Source organism: Argopecten irradians, chromosome 6, assembly GCF_041381155.1.
Source record: "Argopecten irradians isolate NY chromosome 6, Ai_NY, whole genome shotgun sequence".
NCBI classification, from domain to species: Eukaryota; Metazoa; Mollusca; class Bivalvia; order Pectinida; family Pectinidae; genus Argopecten; species Argopecten irradians.
In genome coordinates this window covers 47,964,101-47,990,366 of record NC_091139.1, presented here as the reverse complement: position 1 = coordinate 47,990,366, position 26,266 = coordinate 47,964,101, and the positions used below count along the sequence as shown (strand labels likewise).

The 26,266-nt window shown below is 36.8% G+C and overlaps 1 protein-coding gene across 1 annotated transcript; it reads right to left on the bottom strand.

The window, feature by feature from the left end:
* Positions 1 to 16,766: 16,766 nt before the first annotated feature.
* On the bottom strand, positions 16,767 to 17,759 carry LOC138326577 (uncharacterized). Its single transcript, XM_069272676.1, has one exon. It carries the CDS (start codon positions 17,757 to 17,759, stop codon positions 16,767 to 16,769), a length of 993 nt encoding a protein of 330 aa, XP_069128777.1.
* Between the last annotated feature and the right edge of the window lie 8,507 nt (positions 17,760 to 26,266).

The window sequence follows — 26,266 nt, the reverse complement described above, 5'->3', positions numbered from 1 at the left end:
GTAGCCACCAAAGACTCTGGTACTCCCGTCCATCCACAAATGTAGCCACCAAAGACTCTGGTACTCCCGTCCATCCACATATGTAGCCACCATAGACTCTGGTACTCCCGTCCATCCACAAATGTAGCCACCAAAGACTCTGGTACTCCCGTCCATCCACATATGTAGCCACCATAGACTCTGGTACTCCCGTCCATCCACATATGTAGCCACCATAGACTCTGGTACTCCCGTGTATCCACATCATATGGTATCCACATCATTTTAATGCTCATTTTAGAGTTAATACTGATTATATAGCCACCATAGACTCTGGTACTCCCGTGTATCCACATATGTAGCCACCATAGACTCTGGTACTCCCGTGTATCCACATATGTAGCCACCATAGACTCTGGTACTCCCGTCCATCCACAAATGTAGCCACCAAAGACTCTGGTACTCCCGTCCATCCACAAATGTAGCCACCAAAGACTCTGGTACTCCCGTGTATCCACATATGTAGCCACCATAGACTCTGGTACTCCCGTGTATCCACATATGTAGCCACCATAGACTCTGGTACTCCCGTGTATCCACATATGTAGCCACCATAGACTCTGGTACTCCCGTCCATCCACATATGTAGCCACCATAGACTCTGGTACTCCCGTCCATCCACATATGTAGCCACCATAGACTCTGGTACTCCCGTCCATCCACATATGTAGCCACCAAAGACTCTGGTACTTTCGTGTATCCACATCATTTTAATGCTCATTTTAGAGTTAATACTGATTATATAGCCACCATAGACTCTGGTACTCCCGTCGATCCACATATGTAGCCACCATAGACTCTGGTACTCCCGTCCATCCACATATGTAGCCACCATAGACTCTGGTACTCCCGTGTATCCACATCATTTTAATGCTCATTTTAGAATTAATACTGATTATGTAGCCACCATAGACTCTGGTACTCCCGTGTATCCACATCATTTTAATGCTCATTTTAGAATTAATACTGATTATGTAGCCACCAATATCGTAACTCCTTGTCATACAGCATATCTGTATATATACCAACAAATTAAATGTACATAAATATGTAAAGAATAATATCTCCAAAACCACACACCTGTGTGCATGAACATCTGATCCCAGCCACCACTTTTTTTTTACCAAATGAAGCTACACAGCGAAGCTCCTTTTGTTTGAATGGAATTTTTACGGAAGAAATTACACATTACAACGCACGACGAGCACGCGTAACTAAACTGTTTTGAGCGCGTGCGCGAGTCCGCGCATATAGCTATATGATATAGTACATGGCCGAGACCACAGGGGCTTGTTACATCGAAAGTCGAAGCGGGATTTAATTTATATTTCATGCAATTTTCACTCTACCAAACTGTTGTAAAACATATAAGCCACGGGTCCCACATGTACCCCTCAAACCTCCGAACCAATATTTTTCTGAACACTTATATCACAAATAAAAATACTTACATTGCATAAATTGGGATGAACTTCCGGTTATGAAGTCATCAAGATGGTCATTTCAAATTTGCTAAAAGGTGTAAAAATAGTCATAACATTGACATTTTCAACCGAATCAGACAAATGAGGTATCAAAATGACAACAATAGATCAACAAATACATATCAGGACCAATAATCCAATATATGTAATACTTTCTACGCAGGAAATGAAAAAGATAGGATTTTAAGCTTACAAATGCTAATTTTTTAGCAAATTTTTCATATTTGGCTTGCCGCAGCAAAATAGTTTCCCAACAGCAAACTCATATATCTAATCAGTTATTTGATGTCTTATCAATCAGTAAAAATGACACCCTTATATCCCTACGGCCTAATAGTCCGAAGGCCCATTAGTCCAAAGGTCCAATAGTCCGAAGGCCCATTAGTATAAAGGTAGCTGCAATATTGTAGCTCAAAAGACTTTTAGACAGAAAATGGTGTCGTCTTTCGGCCGAAAGGTATAGTAGGCCGGGTACGTATATTCGTTCTAGTATAAAGGTCCAATAGTCCGAAGGCCCAATACTCCGAAGGCCCGTTAATCCGAAAATTAGTAAATATTGCAAGTGATATAGTTGTTATAATTAACGTATTTTGACGAAAACATTTTCGGCACTGCTGATCTGACAATTTCTATGGATGGTAAGTTGTCATTTCTTCATGGAGCATTCCAAGGTCAAAACTACATCAAAGTTAAAAAAAAAATGATAAAAAAAGATGCTCCACCGCTGACAAATGGTATTTTTTCACTATCAAAATTCTAAATTGTAGATTTTTTCCCCGAGGGAGAACCCAGAACCCCCACAAACACCAAAATCTCGCGCCCTCTGCGCTCGCAAAATCACCAAAACTCATCGTAAAACTCATCTCTGGCATTCTAAATCGTACAATTTTCTCCGGGCTCCTGTGAGTCAAATACGCTTTATAGATAGAGGGTCATTAGGCCCTTTAACAAATTGTGAATTTCTTAGCTCTGCAGTCTCAGATTTTCCTCTGGGGAGTAGGTCATATTTTTTTTTAGCATAACTTGCTCAATTTCCATAGAAAATGATTCAAACTTGTTTGGAAACTATATACTGAGATTTTTTTTATTATAACGGTAATGCCCGAATTGGTTGTGGCTGAGCCCATGGGGCCAGACGGGGTTAAAATGACTGAAATTTTGAAAATCTTCTTTTGCATTATTTCATAGATGTGAAAAAAAATGCTCACAAAAGTCGTAAACAACTTCAAGAGCCGGATGGATGTAAGGGGCCAATATAGTGTTACATTTCTTATATTCTGTAACCGAACACAGGTGACCGTTAAGGCCCCTGGGCCTCTTTTTAAAAATATTTTGAGAATGACAGGGTTCCTAGTTGATTCTAATTTGAAGTAGGAGAGCCTGCTAATGTTCCCTTCCAATCATAAACATGAAATTAGTTCTACTGATTGATTTAAGGCAAACAACTATATCAACTAAATATTACTCCATACTCATTCTTGAATGATTAATTGCCCCTATTCACAACGTCCATCTTTTCATATTAACTAATTATGTGGTCAGCTTTTGTCTACACATGTTGCTATCTGTGATTGCTAGAAGTTCAGATAGTGTCCAGTTTTGCCGAATATTTGTATTTGCGTCATTTTATTTCTCCAAGTTATGCATGTGTTTTAAAATTTTTGGTTGTAATAGTTGCTTTTGATTGTTGGAATTCTAAATTTTTCCTATTTTTGATAACAATTTAATGTAGGGGTATTTGAATCTACAAATTAATGTCAGGCATTTCGAAAGGATATTGGTAATTGGCAAGGTAGGAGAGTGGTAACCTCTGATTAGCAAAGTCTTAATAATCTAAGGATTCCAATAAGGTTCAAATTTAGATATCAGTTAAATTTGGCAATAGACTTCAGAGCTATTGCTGCAATAAAAATGCATTTGAGGCTTTTTCTCTTCTTTTTCTTTTTGTCAAAATCTAGGTTGTCAAAAAGATGATTATTTGAACAGTACATAGCTCTTGTTGGTGATTCAGTCTCTTTTCAGTTTCTCTCGTCAATAAAAAGTGAGAGTTTAGCCAAAATTAAACAGCATTATATTTTTCATTTTGTTTTCATTAATTTGTTATCTTCCTCTGAGAGTTATATAATAGATGTCAATAAATTAGCCTTTGCATTAATTTTTCATGAATATTTAAAGATGCTCCACCGCTGACAAACTGTATTTTTCCTCTACGAAAATTCATTAAAGGTGATATTTTTTAGGTCAAACAGGCAAAAATCGGCATTTTGACCACTGGTTTCTGTTTAATTCGTCTTAGTGAAATAATTGATAAACTTAACAATCTGAGACTCTACATACAAACAGTCCTTGTAATTATGAACAAAACGGTATTTCTGATTTTTGGAAATGTTACATACAACGACCACAATACAGCCTTGAATAATGGTGGTATTTCGCAGGTTCTCGGTAAATTTCCACAACAGACGAGATATTTCGGGGTCCCAGGCGCCTTCCTTCGGAGCTATTCTGAACGATTGGACCGGCAAATGTACCATTTAAAAATGAGTGATATTTATGAAATTTTCTGTAGAACTTACTAAAAATCATAAAATGCGTAAATAATTTATGCACTGATCATCACATTTTTGTTACAAAATGCGTCCAAAATGTGCAACAGTGAAATTGACCTGTCTGCAGTGTCTCGATCACACAAAATCATACCGCTCACTAGTGCGCCCCCTATGAGTAATGTGTATTGTTTGTATCCGGTTGAGTAAAAAAGTTGAAGCCGCCTTGGTGTTCAAGTTATAACCGGCATTATCAGGTAAGTAGATGCGTATTACTTGTTATAGACACCAATATAATTATCGATGGTTATTCATATTATCCGTTATTTGTTTTATTGTTTGTGTAGGCCTAAAAAAACATACTTAAAATCTAGTCTGGCTTTTCATTATCATCATCGCGAGTGCCTGCACAACAGAACCATGCATGCGTTCTAAATCATGGATTAACAGCACATAAACTGACAATTATGCTGCCTTTGAGTCAGATGCCGTTTGAATATATGTATCTCGTAATATATCTGTATTGTTTGATAATTATGATTAAATTGCTAGTAGTTAAACCATAAATTAATGCAGGTCGTTGCAGCACTGTGTACAATGTAACCTTACATGTCGTTTCGGTACTTGCTGAAGTCGTTTCGGTACCCTAAAGTGCAAATGCCGAAACGACTTTCAGAAGGTACCGGTACCGAAACTACTTGGTGCCGAAACCTGTGCACATGGATGCTATCATGATACGATGACACCTGTTTGGTCTTTAGCTGTTTACTATGGAAGGCCGTTTCAGGATAAAATACCAAAACTACTTAAGTGACTTTTTTCTCCACTTAAGTACTTAATGACTTTTAGATCATTATGTGTTGTAATTACTTAAGTAATGATTAGTTTCACTTAAGTGTAACTTTGGTTCTTGTTACTTAAGTACATTTTACATAATCGTCTAGAAAACACCCACGAACCAACTCGCCCCGTACAAATATAATGAGAAGCAGAAGTTGGTTAAAACAATGGAGTACTTAAGTAGATATGTTAAAACTACTTAAGAAGACATTGGTTAAACTACTTAAATAGAAGTTGGATAAACTACTTAAGTAGATATGTAAAACTACTTAAGTATATGTGTTAAACTACTTAAGTAGCAGTTGGATAAAACAATGAAGTACTTAAGTAGATATATTAAACTACTTAAGTAGACATTGGTTAAACTACTTAAGTAGAAGTTGGATAAAACAATGAACTACTTAAGTAGATATGTTAAACTACTTAAGTAGACATTGGTTAAACTACTTAAGTAGAAGTTGGATAAAACAATGAAGTACTTAAGTAGATATGTTAAACTACTTAAGTAGACATTGGTTAAACTACTTAAGTAGAAGTTGGATAAAACAATGAACTACTTAAGTAGATATGTTAAACTACTTAAGTAGACATTGGTTAAACTACTTAAGTAGAAGTTGGATAAAACAATGAAGTACTTAAGTAGATATGTTAAAACTACTTAAGAAGACATTGGTTAAACTACTTAAGTAGAAGTTGGATAAAACAATGAAGTACTTAAGTAGATATGTTAAACTACTTAAGTAGACATTGGTTAAACTACTTAAGTAGAAGTTGGATAAAACAATGAAGTACTTAAGTAGATATGTTAAACTACTTAAGTAGACATTGGTTTAAACTACTTAAGTAGAAGTTGGATAAAACAATGAAGTACTTAAGTAGATATGTTAAACTACTTAAGTAGACATTGGTTAAACTACTTAAGTAGAAGTTGGATAAAACAATGAAGTACTTAAGTAGATATGTTAAAACTACTTAAGTAGACATTGGTTAAACTACTTAAGTAGAAGTTGGATAAAACAATGAACTACTTAAGTAGATATGTTAAACTACTTAAGTAGACATTGGTTAAACTACTAAGTAGATTGGATAAAACAATGATACTTAAGTAGATATGTTAAACTACTTAAGTAGACATTGGTTAAACTACTTAAGTAGAAGTTGGATAAAACAATGAAGTACTTAAGTAGATATGTTAAAACTACTTAAGAAGACATTGGTTAAACTACTTAATAGAAGTTGGATAAAACAATGAAGTACTTAAGTAGATATGTTAAAACTACTTAAGAGACATTGGTTAAACTACTTAATAGAAGTTGGATAAACTACTTAAGTAGATATGTAAAACTACTTAAGTATATTGTTAAACTACTTAAGTAGCAGTTGGATAAAACAATGAATACTTAAGTAGATATGTTAAACTACTTAAGTAGACATTGGTTAAACTACTTAAGTAGAAGTTGGATAAAACAATGAAGTCTTAAGTAGATATGTTAAACTACTTAAGTAGACATTGGTTAAACTACTTAAGTAGAAGTTGGATAAAACAATGAACTACTTAAGTAGATATGTTAAACTACTTAAGTAGACATTGGTTAAACTACTTAAGTAGAAGTTGGATAAAACAATGAATACTTAAGTAGATATGTTAAACTACTTAAGTAGACATTGGTTAAACTACTTAAGTAGAAGTTGGATAAAACAATGAACTACTTAAGTAGATATGTTAAACTACTTAAGTAGACATTGGTTAAACTACTTAAGTAGAAGTTGGATAAAACAATGAATACTTAAGTAGATATGTTAAACTACTTAAGTAGACATTGGTTAAACTACTTAAGTAGAAGTTGGATAAAACAATGAACTACTTAAGTAGATATGTTAAACTACTTAAGTAGACATTGGTTAAACTACTTAAGTAGAAGTTGGATAAAACAATGAAGTACTTAAGTAGATATATTAAACTACTTAAGTAGACATTGGTTAAAATACTTAAGTAGAAGTTGGATAAAACAATGAACTACTTAAGTAGATATGTTAAACTACTTAAGTAGACATTGGTTAAACTACTTAAGTAGAAGTTGGATAAAACAATGAATACTACTTAATAAGAAATGTAAACTACTTAAGTAGAAGTGGAAAACAATGAAAAAACTACTTAAGTAGAATGTTAAACTACTTAAGTAGATGTAAAACAATGAATACTTAAGTAGATATATGTTAAACTACTTAAGTAGACATTGGTTAAACTACTTAAGTAGAAGTTGGATAAAACAATGAATACTTAAGTAGATATGTTAAAACTACTTAAGTAGACATTGGTTAAACTACTTAAGTAGAAGTTGGATAAAACAATGAAGTACTTAAGTAGATATGTTAAAACTACTTAAGTAGACATTGGTTAAACTACTTAAGTAGAAGTTGGATAAAACAATGAAGTACTTAAGTAGATATGTTAAACTACTTAAGTAGACATTGGTTAAACTACTTAAGTAGAAGTTGGATAAAACAATGAACTACTTAAGTAGATATGTTAAACTACTTAAGTAGAAGCTGGATAAAACAATGAAGTACTTAAGTAGATATGTTAAACTACTTAAGTAGAAGTTGGATAAAACAATGAAGTACTTAAGTAGATATGTTAAACTACTTAAGTAGAAGTTGGATAAAACAATGAAGTACTTAAGTAGATATGTTAAACTACTTAAGTAGAAGTTGGATAAAACAATGAAGTACTTAAGTAGATATGTAAAACTACTTAAGTAGATGTGTTAAACTACTTAAGTAGAAGTTGGATAAAACAATGAACTACTTAAGTAGATATGTTAAACTACTTAAGTAGAAGTTGGATAAAACAATGAAGTACTTAAGTAGATATGTTAAACTACTTAAGTAGAAGTTGGATAAAACAATGAAGTACTTAAGTAGATATGTTAAACTACTTAAGTAGAAGTTGGATAAAACAATGAACTACTTAAGTAGATATGTTAAACTACTTAAGTAGACATTGGTTAAACTACTTAAGTAGAAGTTGGATAAAACAATGAAGTACTTAAGTAGATATGTTAAACTACTTAAGTAGGTGTGTTAAACTACTTAAGTAGCAGTTGGATAAAACAATGAAGTACTTAAGTAGATATGTTAAACTACTTAAGTAGACATTGGTTAAACTACTTAAGTAGGAGTTGGATAAAACAATGAACTACTTAAGTAGATATGTTAAACTACTTAAGTAGACATTGGTTAAACTACTTAAGTAGAAGTTGGATAAAACAATGAAGTACTTAAGTAGATATGTTAAACTACTTAAGTAGACATTGGTTAAACTACTTAAGTAGAAGTTGGATAAAACAATGAAGTACTTAAGTAGATATGTTAAACTACTTAAGTAGACATTGGTTAAACTACTTAAGTAGGAGTTGGATAAAACAATGAACTACTTAAGTAGATATGTTAAACTACTTAAGTAGACATTGGTTAAACTACTTAAGTAGAAGTTGGATAAAACAATGAAGTACTTAAGTAGATATGTTAAACTACTTAAGTAGACATTGGTTCAACTACTTAAGTAGAAGTTGGATAAAACAATGAAGTACTTAAGTAGATATGTTAAACTACTTAAGTAGACATTGGTTCAACTACTTAAGTAGAAGTTGGATAAAACAATGAACTACTTAAGTAGATATGTTAAACTACTTAAGTAGATGTGTTAAACTACTTAAGTAGCAGTTGGATAAAACAATGAAGTACTTCAGTAGATATGTTAAACTTGGGACTAAATGGCAGAGAATATTTGCAATTATGTGATGTACAGTATTTTTCATTATGTTGACAGGGAACATAATGGACAAAGGCAAACACATAATGAAGTTCAACAATTATGTCATTATGTAAACTTTTTACTTAAGGGCTTAGATTCAACACTTAAGTGCGAGAAAACCTGACCATTATGTACATAATTGACATTATTTACATATTTTAGCACTTAAGTACGAAAATGATGCACTTAAGTGTGAAAAAGAGACACTTAAGTGGACATAAAAGTTACTTCAGTTGTTAAAGTTATGTACTTAAGTAGTTTTGGTATTTTATCCTGAAACGGCCTTCCATAAAAAATAAGGTATCCTCAGCATTACTCCCTTATTGGACATTTCGCGATGAGATATCGTGCATTGATGGGCTCGTCTTCAAAAGCCACAAACTTGTGATACCAAAATCTATGAAAAATGAAATGTTGGACATAATTCACTCATCTCATCTAGGCATAACCAAATGTAAGGATCGCGCCAGAGATGTGCTGTTTTGGTTGGGAATGACACGCGACATTGAGGAAAAAATCCGATCGTGTGAAGTATGTGCTAAACACCAAAACCAAAATCCGAAAGAACCCATGATTGCACCGGAAGTACCTACTCGACCATGGTCAAGGATCGGGATGGACCTGTTTGAGTTCAAAGGTGAGCACTACATCCTCTCAGTTGACTATTTTTCTAAATGGCCAGAAATTTCGAAACTAGAGACACTTACTTCAAAGTGCGTGATAAGCCATGTGAAAAGCGTAATGGCTAAATATGGAATTCCTGATGAGGTGATATCTGACAATGGCCCTCAGTTCAACTGTGGGGAATTCAGAGAATTTTCACACCAATATGGATTCAAACATACTACAACCAGTCCATATTATGCTCAAGCTAATGGACAATCTGAGCGTATGATACAAACTGTAAAACGCCTCCTACTGAAAGCCAAAGACCCATATTTGGCATTGTTAGATTATCGTAACACCAACATTGAAGGTGTGGGCTTGTCACCAGCACAAATGTTCCTCGGTCGACGGCTGAAGTCAAAGTTACCTACAACAGCTCCACTTTTAGCATCTACCTTGGACGCTGCTACATATTCCAATCTTAAAACCCGTCAGGAAAAACAACAGAGGAACTTTGATAAGCACGCAAAAGCCACACCACTCAAACCACTCTACAACGGTGATCGTGTGTCAATCAGACATCCTGCTAAGTCAAATATGTGGGAAGCTGGAACTGTATTATACAAACATGACACACCTCGTTCTTATGTTGTACAGAACTCTAATGGAAAGCGGTATCGTCGAAACCGAAGGTTCCTGAGACCTACTCGTGCTGTAGGTTTGACCACTGATGTCAGGCCAATGCCCTCGCCATTGTCTCCAACGCATGGTAATACTGATGTCAGGACAATGCCCTCGCCATTGTCTTTATCGCATGGTAATACTGATGTCAGGACAATGCCCTCGCCATTGTCTCCAACGCTTGGTAATACTGATGTCAGGACAATGCCCTCGCCATTGTCTCCTACGTATACGCCCCCTGGTGAAAGTGTCAAGCCCATGAAAGTGACCAGGAGTGGACGAGTAGTAAAAGTACCGCAGCGATATTGTGAAGGAAACTGAACTGTGTAAAAAAAAAAAATGTTCAATTATGTGTTCAAAATTCAAGTAAATTCATTCTAGTCATTCCAGGATTAAGTGCTTAAATAGAGACTCACAAACCTCTTTTTCAGGCTTCATATATAATAATAATGACTGAATGTGATAGTTATATTAGTTCTTGTTATTTTCTATATGGATCTATAGGAAAGTACGTACAGACATTTAAAACCTTCTTTTCAGGTGGTTCCAAAAGAGACGGTTGCTGTTAATCAGTGATATGTGTGTAAAAAAAAAAAAAAAAAAAATGTTCAATAACAAAAGACTCTGAAACCTCTTTTTCAGCTTTTAATATTCAAAGACTGTTAAAAACAAAATATTGTAAATGATTTATATTGCCATCAAACACATATCAGTTAGTAATATTTACTAATTAATCTAATTTTCTCTAAAGGGAAGGATGTTGTATATTCATGCTAAGGTTAGCTTAACTAGTTAGCTTCCTTTTAGCTATAGAGTAATCTGTCACGTGATACACAGTACTGTATGACGTATTGAATAAATGACGTCACGGGCGTTCTACTAAGATCCAACATGGAGTCGTGAACAAGATATTTCAGCCTATTTGACCCCTGTGACCTTGAATGAAGGTCAAGGAGCTACGTTGAACGGTTTACATTTACTTATGTCCCTATATAGTCAACGGGAGGGGAGTTGCATTAGCGTAATCGCAATGACGTATGAATACATATTTTGATAATCCTAATAAAGAGTTGTTATTATATCCAATTTAATATGTTTTTGACATCAAATCAGAATATGTGTTCAGGAATTGTAATAAAAGAAAATGAATTGCTGGTCGGGGCTCTTCTCCGGAATGTTCGGGGAATTCCATAGTTACATCAGTATGTGTGTACAGAACATGTGATTGTCGGAGAACAATTCTGGGAGTCTCTAAGTGAACAAAAGGTTAACAGATCATGTACAGGTTTCCAGAAGAAAACTAGAAATATGTCTATTAGACATTAAGTATTCGCTAAATACTTCCTAACCTTAATTTCCGGTATGAAATCATCCTATGCAGCAGGTGTACATAGCACTTTCGCTCATTATCCTTATTGCAACTATTGCAAAGAAATGGTTTACGCCCTAGGTGCATTGTAATAAATACTTTCCTTTACTTCATCAGAACTTTAAATGTGAAATTACTTTGAAGTTCTTTGTTACATAAAAGTGTGTATATCATCATATTGATATTAATACAATACAATTGGTTCGCTGTTCAAAATAGTCGTCCGCTAGAACATGGTCCAGTCTCTGTGCACGTGGTGACTTACCGGCAACGTGAAGTTAGCACCGTATTCGGAATTCGGGATTCGAATAACGAATCCGGTGCCAGCACCTTCTTCGGGATTCAAAAATGAACAAATAAATAACAATTTTAAGACATAAAAAACAGATCGAAACATGATTTCACAACCACAAAAAATTTAAAACCTCGATAAATTGTTTTGAGTTTGAATAACGAATCCGGTGCCAGCACCGTATTCGGGATTCGGGATTCGGGATTCGAATAACGAATCCGTTGCCACCGTTATTCAGTTTAAATAACGAATCTGGTGCCATCACCGTATTTGGGATTTGGTATTCGGGATTCCAATTAGGAATCCGGTACCAGAAACTTACTCGGTATTTAGTAAAACGTATATAGACATCATTTAAACACTTGAAAGCCGTAAAATACCTCCTTAGATCGTATTTCTTTATTAAGTATGAATAACGAATCCGGTGCCAGCACCGTATTCGGGATTCGGGATTCGAAAACGAATCTGGTGCCAGCACCTTATTCGGGATTCAGTAAAACGTATATAGACATCATTAAAATACCTGAAAGCCGTAAAAAATCGTATTTCTATATTTAGTTTAAATAACGAATCCGGTGCCAGCACCGAATTTGGGATTCGGGATTCGGGATTCCAATAACGAATTCGGTGCCAGCACCGTATTCGTGATACAGTAAAACGTATATAGACATCATTTAAATACTTGAAAGTCGTAAAACAACTTCCTATATCATATTTCGTTATTCAGTTTGAATAACGAATCCGGTGCCAGCACCGTCTTCGGGATTCGGGATTCGGGATTCCAATAACGAATTCGGTGCCAGCACCGTAATCGGGATACAGTTAAACGTATATAGACATCATTTAAATACTTGAAAGCCGTAAAACACCTCCTTACTACGCATTTCGTTATTCAGTTTGAATAACGAATCCGGTGCCAGCAGCGTATTCGAGATTCGGAATTCGGGATTCCAATAACGAATCCGGTGCCAGCACCTTATTCGGGATTCCGTAAAACGTATATATACATCATTTGAATACTTGAAAGACGTAAAACAACTCCTAAGATCGTATTTCGTTATTCAGTTTGAATAACGAATCCGGTGCCAGCACCGTATTCGGGATTCGAATAACCTGGTTTGTAATGCAAAGTAATGTTCTGAATACAGGTTCATTGTTTCTTTTCTGAAGGAATTTGAATATTAACATCAAATTTCCCTATTGGGCCCCACCCCTCCTGCCCCCAGGGAGTCAGAGCCAAAATTAATACAAGTTCTGTTCCCCTTCCCCCAAGGATGTTTGTGGCCAAATTTGGTTACAATCCATGCAGAACTCTAGGACAAGTAGCGATTTATAGGATTTACCTCTAATTCCTCTATTGGGCCCCGCCCCTCCTGCCCCCGGGGTACAGAGCCAAAATTTATACAAATTCTGTTCCCCTTCTCCCAAAGATGTTTGTGGCCAAATTTGGTTATAATCCATGCAGAACTCTAGGAAAAGTAGCGATTTATAGGATTTACCTCTATTTCCCCTATTGGGCCCCGCCCCTCCTGCCCCCGGGGGTCAGGATCACCATTTATGCAAAATCTGATCCCCTTCCCCTAAGGAAGTTTCTGACCAAATTTGGTTATAATCTATGCAGAACTCTAGGACAAGTAGCGATTTATAGGATTTACCTCTATTTCCCTATTGGGGCCCCGCCCCTCCTGCCCCAGGGGGGTCAGGGTCACCATTTATGCAAAATCTGATCCCCTTCCCCTAAGGAAGTTTCTTACCAAAATTGGTTATAATCTATGCAGAACTCTAGGACAAGTAGCGATTTATAGGATTTACCTCTATTTCCCCTATTGGGCCCCGCCCCTCCTGCCCCAGGGGGGTCAGGGTCACCATTTATGCAAAATCTGATCCCCTTCCCCTAAGGAAGTTTCTGACCAAATTTTGTTAAAATCCATGCAGTACTTTATGACAAGTAGCGATTTAAAGGAAATGTTGACGGACGGACGGACGACGGACGACGGACGACGGACGCCGCGCCATGACATAAGCTCACCGGCCCTTCGGGCCAGGTGAGCTAAAAACAGATCGAAACATGATTTCACAACCACAAAAAAATTAAAACCGCGATAAATTGTTTTGAGTTTGAATAACGAATCCGGTGCCAGCACCGTATTCGGGATTCGGAATTCGGGATTCGAATAACGAATCCGGTGCCAGCACTTTATTCGGGATTCAAAAATGAACAAATAAATAGTAATTTCGAGACATAAAAAACTGATCGAAACAGATTCGTGCGGTGTTCTTCGATATGATCAAGCGCCAGACCGTCAGCATGTGCTTCCGCAGAGAAAATGGAGGCAACATCCGGGAGTCGGATAGAGAAACAGTGAATAGATGTACAGCATGCTACTGCAACACTATCACCATCTTTTGAGCCGTCAGTGTAGATCTGAACATGATCAGGGAAAGCCCTAATGCATATCAAAAAGGAGGATTTCCGTTCTTCGAGTAATGCATTGGACTTTGTCCTCTCATGTAGAGATAAATTGCTATCAGGTGTCTGAATGAGCCATGGTGGTACATCCAATGCTTGACAATGGCCATCGAGGTAAGCTCCTTAACCTATCATACACGCATTCGTGAACAAGGTCATGGTGGGAGCTGGCTTGAATAACTGACAACTCCCCTCGGAAAACATTGTCCTTCATATTCATACACCGAGCAATCACTTTCACCGACTGGTTGTTGAGAGGAAACCAAGCCTCTCATTTCCTGATTATAGTGACCGAGTTCGTGAGGAGGAACATCTGGAAAAGTCTGATGTAATGTCTCCCCAGAGCGACCACATCTGCCAGAGCGTTGAGGTAACTCAGAAACCGAGAAACCAACGAATCTGGACATAGGACCAGCCGATGAGCAACAAGACCACTAAAATCTTTGGCCTTCTCGAACTTCTCCAACAGTGGAAAGGCAATTCTCTGAATCGTGTGAAAATGGTTTCCCAGGAAGACAAAGTCCTGAGAAGAGCAGACCTCGGACTTCTGATTCAGAACAAGATGGGTGTTCTACTCACACTAGGTGGAGCATGAGAGAATCGTCGAAATATACTCCTTCCATGTTTCAAAATATTTTATTAAATCAAAAGATTTAATTTGGATCGGGCAGCAGGCAAAACCTATATACGCCTTCTCCACATGATTGTATGCCTGTATGTAGATGCATGCTTTTGCACTGGATTGACTCTATAAAATGACATTTAATTATTTTTTTAGAATTGATACAAATCGTGCATGTTACTGAAAAACACATTAATAGATAATGATGTACATATACTATAGAAGGAATTACCTATAGCGATGAATAACATGCATAACTTATTATTATTGTTATATTAAACACTAAATGATTACGGTATTAATTGGTCAGTGTTCAATATTCGCTTAATTTGATTTTAGTTAAACTGGATTTTGACTCTTAACTTGATCCCTCGATTTCACTCTCACTCCGACATTCATTGTAACCTGCAGGCAGCACTAAAATGACCATGGTGTTTTACCACTGAGTGTCTACCCAACCACAAATATACAGATCATGAGCAACACTGATGGAGTATATAATTATTTATAAATACAGGTATATTCATTTTTACATTCAATCCATAAAGGAAAAGAAACGAATATTCGTTTGCACTTAACATTCATGATTTCGCCAGTCTCTAGGCCAAGCCCCATCATACTATATGATACAGCAAAGGAGAAAGTAGGAATAGATTAGTAAATATGCAGTTGAATTAAAATATATATTCATTTTACTAGTACTTAAAAGTTACTAAAGGCTTTAAGATCTACCTGTTGATTCAATGTATTTCTGTATTTCTGGATACATGCACACATTGCAGAATATAGATCATAACTAAGGTGATTACTTCACCTTGTTAGCAAGTTAATATACATAAACATTTAGTTTACGATTCAATTTCAGATTTAGTTAGATATCTACTTGTAGGAGAGACAGAAAGTCAATTAAAGGTCATCTTTCAGTTTTGATCTAGGGTAAAATAGAAAGAGGTGACAAACATCTTCAACAGAGCTGCAACAAATACAAGAGTTTAATTGACTTGCTTGGATTCTAAGTTAGCATAAAATAATGTTACATGATCTAGATCCACTATACAAGTATCTGAAAGCATAAGTACATAATTTCTCAGCATAAGTGCGTATGGCACGACGGCTTGTTGTGCCGACCTCTTGATGAGAATCTGGAAGTACTCTTGATGAAGTGGCCCACACTGAAGCTATGATGACCGGTGGAGTCTCCATTTTGAAGTTAGGTGAATCAACGTGCCTGGTAAAGCAATGGGGACAACCTACGTCACCGGAAGTGATATCGGGCACACAAAAACAATGAAAAAACGCCCGCTTCAAGATGAAAATCGGCTGAAATTATGACATAAAAGCAATGCATCTTCTAAACATATCGTGCTTAATTTGAAGTTATGAAAGTGATATCGGTCACTCTTAGAACTTTAAGGTTAACGGTCACATCCAAAGTTACGAAAACTGAATATTACAGCATTGTACATGTAGTCGTTATTTACGCATTCATACAACTCTAATGGATAACCCGTCAAAATACTTTTATTGAATTGATCTTTTTAACCCACCATCAGCAAATGGTTGGCAAGCTATAAAAATAGCCTCCCCCCATTGCTCGTCATTCTCTGAAGTACTGGGGGGTTTCATATGTAGATCCAGTTATGTATAACATATTTCGGAATCAATCCGATTTATTTCGATACCGCTACATGTATTTGCCAGAGAGTATTAAGGATCTTTTTTAAATTTCATGTTTAGAAAGTCATCTTTCTTGATTCTAATAGATGGATTTGTATGCTATGGTTCAAATTCAACATGTGAGCTTAATACTTGATGAATCTTTCTAGAATTTTATAAGTACTACATGTATCTCTCTCTTTACTCTAATTGTGCATAATGCACCGATGGAAAAACGCGGTAGTCGACAACTTGAAGTTCGTTACCATGTAGACATACAATTATCAAATATTTTGTTAGATATAGATATTTTGATAATCATTTTTAGCATAGGATTGTATTTATTAATGCTCATTTTTGAGACAGATAAGATTACAAAATAAGTCTAGTTCCGCTTTCACCTTTGCCTTTAGGGCTAACGGTATCTTCCTTGGAGGGTGTATAACTGGTTTTACACCAGGGTCCGTCTTGATAGTATGTACTCCTGGCATACATCCGATACCTTTGAAAAGAGATCCATAGTCCTTGACTATGTCGTCCGGAATGTTCTTGTAGGTTTGTTCTATGCGATACATTCTAGCCACTAAACCCATTTTCTCACAGGCCTTTGCTCCGAGAATTGGCTTTATGTTTGTACTGTCCACAACCTGGAAAACTGTGTTGTACTGGGTACCTTTGTACTTACAATCAAGAGTTACTACCCCTTTTGGTATCATCTTGTGTCCTGAGTAGGAACGTAACGGAACACTGGTAGACTTGAGGTCGGACAACTTGTTCAAATCTTTCACGTTCTGATAACTTAGGACATTGCATGCTGCCCCAGTATCTAATTGAAAGTTTATTTCACCATCCTCCACGTTTATCGTCTGAGTCCATTCGGTGACTTCTGTGTGGTCGCGCTTGATCGAGCCTACATATAATTCATCTTCTGAGCTGTCTTCTGACTTCTGAACATTAATCATGTTGATTTTTTTCTTCTTTGAACCACATTTTTTAGCGAAGTGATCATTTAATTTGCATTTCTTGCAGGTTTGGCCAATTGCTGGACAGACTTTGTGTTTCTTGCTATATCTACATCTACCACATTCATCATCATTGTCAGTGATAGTTTTTTTCGGTTTCACGCTCACAGCAGATTTCTTCTTAAATTTAGATTTCGCAACCATGTTTACTTCTTCCAAATCAATCTTGGACATATCTCTGGCTTGAGCATGACTGAGTTCATAATTTCTAGCTGTGTCAAGTGCCTTGGCTAGGGTCAAATCTGATCCAATATTTATCAGTTTTTCACGTACCTTGGGATTTTTAACTCCAAAGGCAATGCGGTCCCTAACCATCTCGTCACGATATCTCTTGGCCCTCTTGTTATCAACTGATTTTCTTTTATAATTTGTTTGCATATGATCATTTGTGATATTGTTGTTAAGATATATTCTAAGTACCTTTTGGACCAACATGTTAAATTGACCGATTTGTAAATCCAATGGTAAACGTCACGATATCTCTTGGCCCTCTTGTTAACAACTGATTTGCTTTTATAATTTGTTTGCATATGATCATTTGTGCTATTGTTGTTAAGATATATTCTAAGTACCTTTTCAATCGTTATTGTTTGTTAAATCTGTCGAGAAATTATTAGTGAACTGACATGTAGAACTGTACAAACGCTATCAGCTAAAACCCCTCAGTGATCCTGTCTATCATATTCACGTATTTCTGTAGCTTATAGATCAGTGTGCTTTTCCTTTTGTTTACATCGGATGCCTTTACATCTTTAAGTTTTATGTAGTTTCTTGTATATTGTCACTACGAAGTTTTTAAATTATAATTATTTTAACACAGAAACGTACTTCAAAATAATACAATGGTACTCCACGGAGATGTAATTTGTCTACTTGGTAAGGGTTGCCTCAGTTCTACTTTACTTCAGCAAACATTCCACGCAAAGACAATGCAAGAACCAACTGTGTGTACAAATACATGTATAGACAAAAACGAAACAATATACAGTGTACGAATAACCAAAGTATTCAGCAAAAAAAAAGTTACGATAATAGTTAATGATGTATCATGTATCTCGGTAGTATTTCCTCTTTACCTGAATGATTAGTTTGGGAAAACAACGCTGCAATATTTCAGCAATCTTTACGAAGCGACAAACCATTTCAAAATCTTTGGATGTGACCGTTACCCTGTGAACGACATCCTTTTTAAAAACAACAAAACACCAACTAGGTTATACAGGTATGTCACTTTTGTAGCGGATAAAATGATAGCTACTACTTCAGATATAAGGTATTTTATATCAGTAAATAACAGTAAAGTTCAAAAAAATTACACTTGACATATTTAGGTGAACAAAATGTGACCAATAGCCACGCTGTGGGAAAAAAAGACGGACGGATGACAAGCAATAGACGAAAGGCGATTTCAATAGCTCGTTAACCATTTACTGATATGGGGTTAAAAAGTCGTCTTTCAAGATCAGATAAATTTAATAAAAGTATTTTGGCGTCTTATCCACAGTTTTCGTAACTTAAGATGTGACCGATACCCCTAAAGTTCTAAGTGTGACCGATATCACTTTCATAATTTCTAATTAAGCACCGTATATGATTCTCCACTAGCAGATATAATAAATGAAATATTTTCTTCCAACAGTCATATATTACATATAAGTAAACGGGACAGTTTTGTGGCAGCAAAATTTATTTATTTGCAATTTATAACGTTTTAGTGAATAAAATGTGACCGATATCCCTGCTATCGAAAACTATTGTGTCGAGGTGTTTGCATAATCTGAGCTAGTTTGACGATATCTAATAATTTCACAGAGTCTCTAACAATACACTGTCTTTGACGCACGATAGGTTTAGAAGATGCATTGCTTTTATGTCATAATTTCAGCCGATTTTCATCTTGAAGCGGGCGTTTTTTCATTGTTTTTGTGTGCCCGATATCACTTCCGGTGACGTAGGTTGTCCCCATTGTAAAGGCACATAGATATTTGTGTGAACGCCAGGCTCCGGACTTTTTGTGGGCCAGAAACATTTTTGAATAGAAGCAGCTGTTTGTGCAGTCCTCCATAGGTACCTCCTCGACCGCGCTCTTTAGTCTCTAAAAGTGCATTTTCCGGATCCCCGGAGATGGAAAGAAGATAGGCTTTGTCAGCAAGAAGGATTCCGCAAGAGGGGAATGCCTAACCCCTTATTAACTACTGACAAAGGATTTACCTCCACTCCGGAAGGAAGGCAGACAGACGACCTCCTACAGGCAGATCGGGAGGAGGAAGATCGAAACCCTCCCAAATTGGAGAATCCTTTCCTATCCCGAGGCCTAATCTTGCGAAAAAGGACCTGTATTTGAGACTGGAGGTGCGTAGTCCTCCATAACAAACCTTTGTCTAGAATGACCAGGGAGGTGGATTCTTCATATCTCCAAGAGGGCTTGGATTATTCCAATTGTTGACCTTGAAGTAAGGCTTCCACATAGCAGACTGGGGAACTGAAATTTTAGCCTTCTTCTTGGGTCGCGCTGTTACCTGTGAGGAACTGGCCTTCATGGTCTGCATTCTCTTCAAAGAAGGACAGAAGCGACCAATTCATCCTTCAAACCCTTCTGAATAGAAGAAAGAGTCCTCCCAAAAAGAGTGGACCAAGAGAAGATGAAGTCAACAAACAGGAACGGCAAGGTTCATCGATTGAGCGGTTTTTTTTAAAAACAGAAAAACGCTTAGCCAACAAGATATTGGCGAGAAATGACACCTGAGGCGTGCTCGGGATAGCAAGACAAGAAATATGTCGTACTGAACGGCAGTAAGTGCTAGGACGCGCATCCGATATGGTGTCTGTAAATGATGTCTGTATACGTTTTACTAAATAACGAATAAGTTTCTGTCACCAAATTCCTTATTGGAATCCCGAATACGGTGCTGGCACCGGATTCGTTATTCAAACTGAATAACGAAATACGATCTAAGGGGGTGTTTTACTGCTTTTAAGTGTTTAAGTGATGTCTATATACGTTTTACTAAACGACAAATAAGTTTCTGGCACCGGATTCCTTATTGGAATCCCGAATAGGGTTCTGGCACCGGATTTGCTAATCAAACTGAATAACGAAATACGATCCAATATATTCAATCTGAATATATAAATACGATGTTAGGATATGTTTTACGCTTTCAAGTGTTTAGATGATGCCCATATACGTTTTAGTTAATGACGAATAAGTTCTGATTCCTTATTGGAATTCCTAATCCTGACTACGGTGCTGGCACCTGATTCGTTATTCAAACTGAATATAGAAATACGATCTAAGGAGGTGTTTTACTGCTTTCAAGTGTTTAAATGATGTCTATATTCGTTTTACTAAATGACAAATAAATTTCTGGCACCGGATTCCTTATTGGAATCCCGAATCCCGAATGCGGTGCTGGCACCAGATTCGTTATTGGAATCCCGAATCCCGAATACGGTGCTGGCACTGGATTTGCTAATCAAACTGAATAAGGAAATACGATCCAATATATTCAATCTGACTATATAAATACGATGTTAGGAGATGTTTTACGGCGTTCAAGTGTTTAAATGATGTCTATATACGTTTTACTAAATGACGGATAAGTTTCTGATTCCTTATTGAAATTCCGAATTCGTTATTGGAATCCCGAATACGGTGCTGGCACCGGATTCGTTACTCAATCTGATATATAAATCCGATGTTAGGAGGTGTTTTACGGCTTTCAGGTATTCAAATAATGTCTATAAACGCTTTAATGAATCCTGAATACAGTGCTGGCACCGTATTCGTTATTCAAACTGAATAACGAAATACGATCTAAGGAGGTGCTTTACGTCTTTCAAGTGTTTAAATGATATCTATATAGGTTTTACTAAATAACGAGTATGTTTTTGGCACCGGATTCCTAATTGGAATCCCGAATCCCGAATGCGGTGCTGGCACCGGATTTGCTAATCAAAGTGAATAAGGAAATACGATCCAATATATTCAATCTGACTATATAAATACGATGTTAGGAGATGTTTTACGGCGTTCAAGTGTTTAAATGATGTCTATATACGTTTTACTAAATGACGGATAAGTTTCTGATTCCTTATTGAAATTCCGAATTCGTTATTGGAATCCCGAATACGGTGCTGGCACCGGATTCGTTACTCAATCTGATATATAAATCCGATGTTAGGAGGTGTTTTACGGCTTTCAGGTATTCAAATAATGTCTATAAACGCTTTAATGAATCCTGAATACAGTGCTGGCACCGTATTCGTTATTCAAACTGAATAACGAAATACGATCTAAGGAGGTGTTTTACGTCTTTCAAGTGTTTAAATGATATCTATATAGGTTTTACTAAATAACGAGTATGTTTTTGGCACCGGATTCCTAATTGGAATCCCGAATCCCGAATCCCGAATGCGGTGCTGGCACCGGATTTGCTAATCAAAGTGAATAAGGAAATACGATCCAATATATTCAATCTGACTATATAAATACGATGTTAGGAGATGTTTTACGGCGTTCAAGTGTTTAAATGATGTCTATATACGTTTTACTAAATGACGGATAAGTTTCTGATTCCTTATTGAAATTCCGAATTCGTTATTGGAATCCCGAATACGGTGCTGGCACCGGATTCGTTACTCAATCTGATATATAAATCCGATGTTAGGAGGTGTTTTACGGCTTTCAGGTATTCAAATAATGTCTATAAACGCTTTAATGAATCCCGAATACGGTGCTGGCACCGGATTCGATATTCGAATCCCGAATCACAAATCCCGAATCCCGAATACGGTGCTGACACCGGATTCGTTATTGGAATCCCGAATACAGTGCTGGCACCGTATTCGTTATTCAAACTGAATAACGAAATACGATCTAAGGAGGTGTTTTACGTCCTTCAAGTGTTTAAATGATGTCTATATAGGTTTTACTAAATAACGAGTATGTTTTTGGCATCGGATTCCTAATTGGAATCCCGAATCCTGAATCCTGAATCCGGCGCTGGCACCGGTTTCGTTATTCAAACTGAATAACGAAAAACGATCTAAGGAGTTGTTTTACGGCTTTAAAGTGTTTCAATGATGCCTATATACGTTTTACTTAATCCCGAATACGGTGCTGGCACCGGATTTGCTATTCAAACTGAAAAACGAAATACGATCTAAGGAGATGTTTTACGACTTTCAAGTGTTTAAATGATGTCTGTATACGTTTTACTAAATAACGAATAAGTTTCTGTCACCGGATTCCTTATTGAAATCCCGAATCCCGAATCCCGAATACGGTGCTGGCACCGGATTTGGGATTCAAACTGAATAACGAAATACGTAGTAAGGAGGTGTATTACGGCTTTCAAGTATTTAAATGATGTCTATATACACTTTACTGAATCCCGAATATGGTGCTGGCACCGGATTCGTTATTGAAATCCCGAATCCCGAGCTGGCATCGGATTTGGGATTCAAATATTACGAAATACGTAGTAAGGAGGTGTATTACGGCTTTCAAGTATTTAAATGATGTCTATATACACTTCACTGAATCCCGAATACGGTGCTGGCACCGGATTCGTTATTGGAATCCCGAATACGGTGCTGGCACCGGATTCGTTATTCAAATTCAAAACAATTTATCGAGGTTCTAAATTTTTTTGTAGTTGTGAAATCATGTCTCGGTCTGTTTTTTATGTCTCGAAATTGTTATTTATTTGTTCATTTTTGAATCCCGAATAAGGTGCTGGCACTGGATTCGTTATTTGAATCCCGAATCCCGAATACGGTGCTAACTTCACGTTGCCTGACTTACCTGTGTCATGCTTGAACGCCTTTCTGGGGTACATCAGATCTAGAGCTCAGACACTCAGACTAATATAATGTGTTTTTTTATTCTGTTTCTCTTACGCAAAGCTGTGTAATTTTATAAATATTAATTAGAACTGCAGCAAATGTGGTTTATGGTCACAGGGCTTAGTAAGCAATAGAGCAACGTACACCTAGGATCTAGGATGATGTGAAATAAGTTAAATATGTTGCCGGTACTAAAAGTTATCCCTTTCGTCACTTTCTTTTATTGACTATATAAACCTGAATTGTATGGTATTGTTCCGGAAGTTTCCAAAGTCGATCAGCTGCTTAAAATATCGTTTACACAAAACAAATGCGTTTAGCACTGTATAATGTCACTTGTTAATTTTTAGTAGATTATCGCTGACAAGTATATCTTAATATGTTTTTGAAAGTTTGATGTCACTAATCATGCCGAAATCTATTAAACGCTATAAGACACTGACTAACTTCCTCTGTTGCATGCGCATAGCGGATGTACACAGACTCTAAACCCGAACAGGAAAATAACAGTGCGAGTACGCTTGCACTAAAAACAAGAGGCCCATGGGCCTTAACGGTCATCTGACTCATGGCATAAAACAAAGTCACAGTATAAAGTATTGGTTAACAATTAATATAAACAATACAAGGAACTCCTTAGTTGAATATGTAAGTTTCTGAAATATGTAAATGTCATTTGTTGAACAAACTTGGTAGCCCTTCATCCATATATGGTTGTAACCCAATTCAAGGATTAATATAAGGAGGAGTCAGATTTTAAAGCCAAATTTCAGCAAAGCTCCCGTTTTGGACCTCCGCCGTGCTATCCCAATGGGTCTTAGCTCGGTCCTTTATTATCTATATTATGTTGACCACCTTCATCAAGCTGAAGTTTATGTCAAATTGGAGTGAGTGAAAAAAAAAGTTTAATAGGCAGAAAGGATTGCTGATTTGAATGTTGTAGTTGAAGGGTTTGAGAGAATTTGTGGTAACAAGGAATTCCAGTCTGTTATGGTTCTAGGAAAAAATGAATATTTACGTGTTTGTGTTCTGCATGAGTCTGATATGTGTACGGATGTGCATGTCTTGTACTGGAGGAGCGAGTAAGTCTTTTCTGATGTTTATTTTATTATGTGTTATTTTATGAAGCATGGTTAGTCGCATGTCTTTCCTACGGTGTTCTAGAGAGCGCCTGTTTAGATGTTGAATCATGTCACCAACACTGGAGGGGTTTCTTTGTTTGTTGGTGACAAATCTTGCTGCTCTTCTTTGTACCATTTCAATTTTACTGATGTCAGATTTATTATAAGGGTCCCATACTGAGCAGGCGTACTCTAGTGATGGTCTAACAAGGGTCTTATAGGCCTGTTCTTTAATAGAGGTAGAACCGATCTTGAGGTTTCTACGGAGAAAGCCCAGGGTGGAGTTGGCTTTTCCACAGATGTTGGGTATATGGGATTCCCATTTCAGGTTTGATTGAATTGTAATGCCTAGGTATTTGGCTTTGTCTACATGTTGTAATTCTTTCTGGTGTAGGATGTATTTGTGATGAATGGCCTGTTTGTTATTTGTTATTGATAGGATGTTGCATTTGTCTGGGTGGAATGACATTTCCCAAGACTTCTCCCATTCGGCAAGTTTATTAAGGTCTTCTTGTAGGCATTTCGCATCATGTGTGGATTTTATTGTCAGGTATGCAATGGTGTCATCTGCAAAAAGGCGTACGGTGGAATTAAGGCCAGTTGGTATGTCATTGCTGTAAAAGAAGAAGAGGGAATGACCTAAGACTGAGCCTTGAGGGACTCCAGACTTGACATCTACGTAACCAGATCTTTCACCTTCTACTATAACAGCCTGCTTTCTATTATGTAAGAAATTCTCAATCCAGGTGTTAACCCTGTCATTGATTCCATAGTACCTCAGCTTGTGACATAGGAGAGAATGACTCATCTTATCAAAAGCCTTGGAGAAATCCATTATAAGTACATCAGTCTGTTTGCCTTGGTCTACATGTTTAGTAACATCATCAATGAATTCTATTTATTGGGTTTCGCATGATAGTGACCTGCGGAAACCGTGCTGTAGTTGATACAGGATGTTGCGAGTATCTGAATGGTTCATGATATTACTAACCACGATGTGCTCTAACAGCTTACTACATATACAGGTAGGTGATATAGGTCTATAGTTTTCAGGGTTGATCTTATTGCCTTTTTTATAGATTGGGGCGACATGCGCTAGCCTCCAGTCAGTAGGAACAGATCCAGAGAGGAGAGATTGGTTGAAGATAATTGAGAGTATAGAGGCAATTTCTGGTGCCAAGTGCTTAAGGATCCTTGGTTTGAGTTCGTCAGGGCCAGCGGCTTTACTGGGGTTTAGATTATTTAAAAGTTTCAATATTCCTTCAGGTGTAATCAGGATTTCGGGCATGATAGGAAAGTGTGGTGTAGTTATATTACATTTTTTTGAAAATTCTACCGCTGAAAATTTGGCTCCAGTACTGAAGACCGACTGAAATTGGAGGTTAAGTGCTTCAGCTTTAGCTATGGGATCAGTTAATAATTTGCCCTCAGATTTCAGGGAGGATATGCCGATGTTATCTGTTTTTTGTTTTTAATGTAAGACCAAAACCTTTTAGAAGCACTGTATGTGTTATCATTTTCATGTGGTATCAGGATACCCTCTACATATTGCCAGTATGACTGTCGGAGCTTTCTCTGTATGTCATGTTTCAGCTTTTTATAATGTTCACGTAGGTTTGAATCACCATTTTTTTTTAACTTTTTTGTACAGGCGGTCTCTCTTCCTGAGTATATGCTTTATCTCATTATCAACCCATGGGTTGTTATGTTTGGGTTAGGTGGTGATATGGAGTATATGTTCCATTACTAGGACATTGAGTGTGGATTTAAAGACGTCCCATAGGTGGTGGTACTAATAGTGGCATGAAGGGTTTCTAATCCTTTTCTGATGGTATCCCACTTAGCATGTTT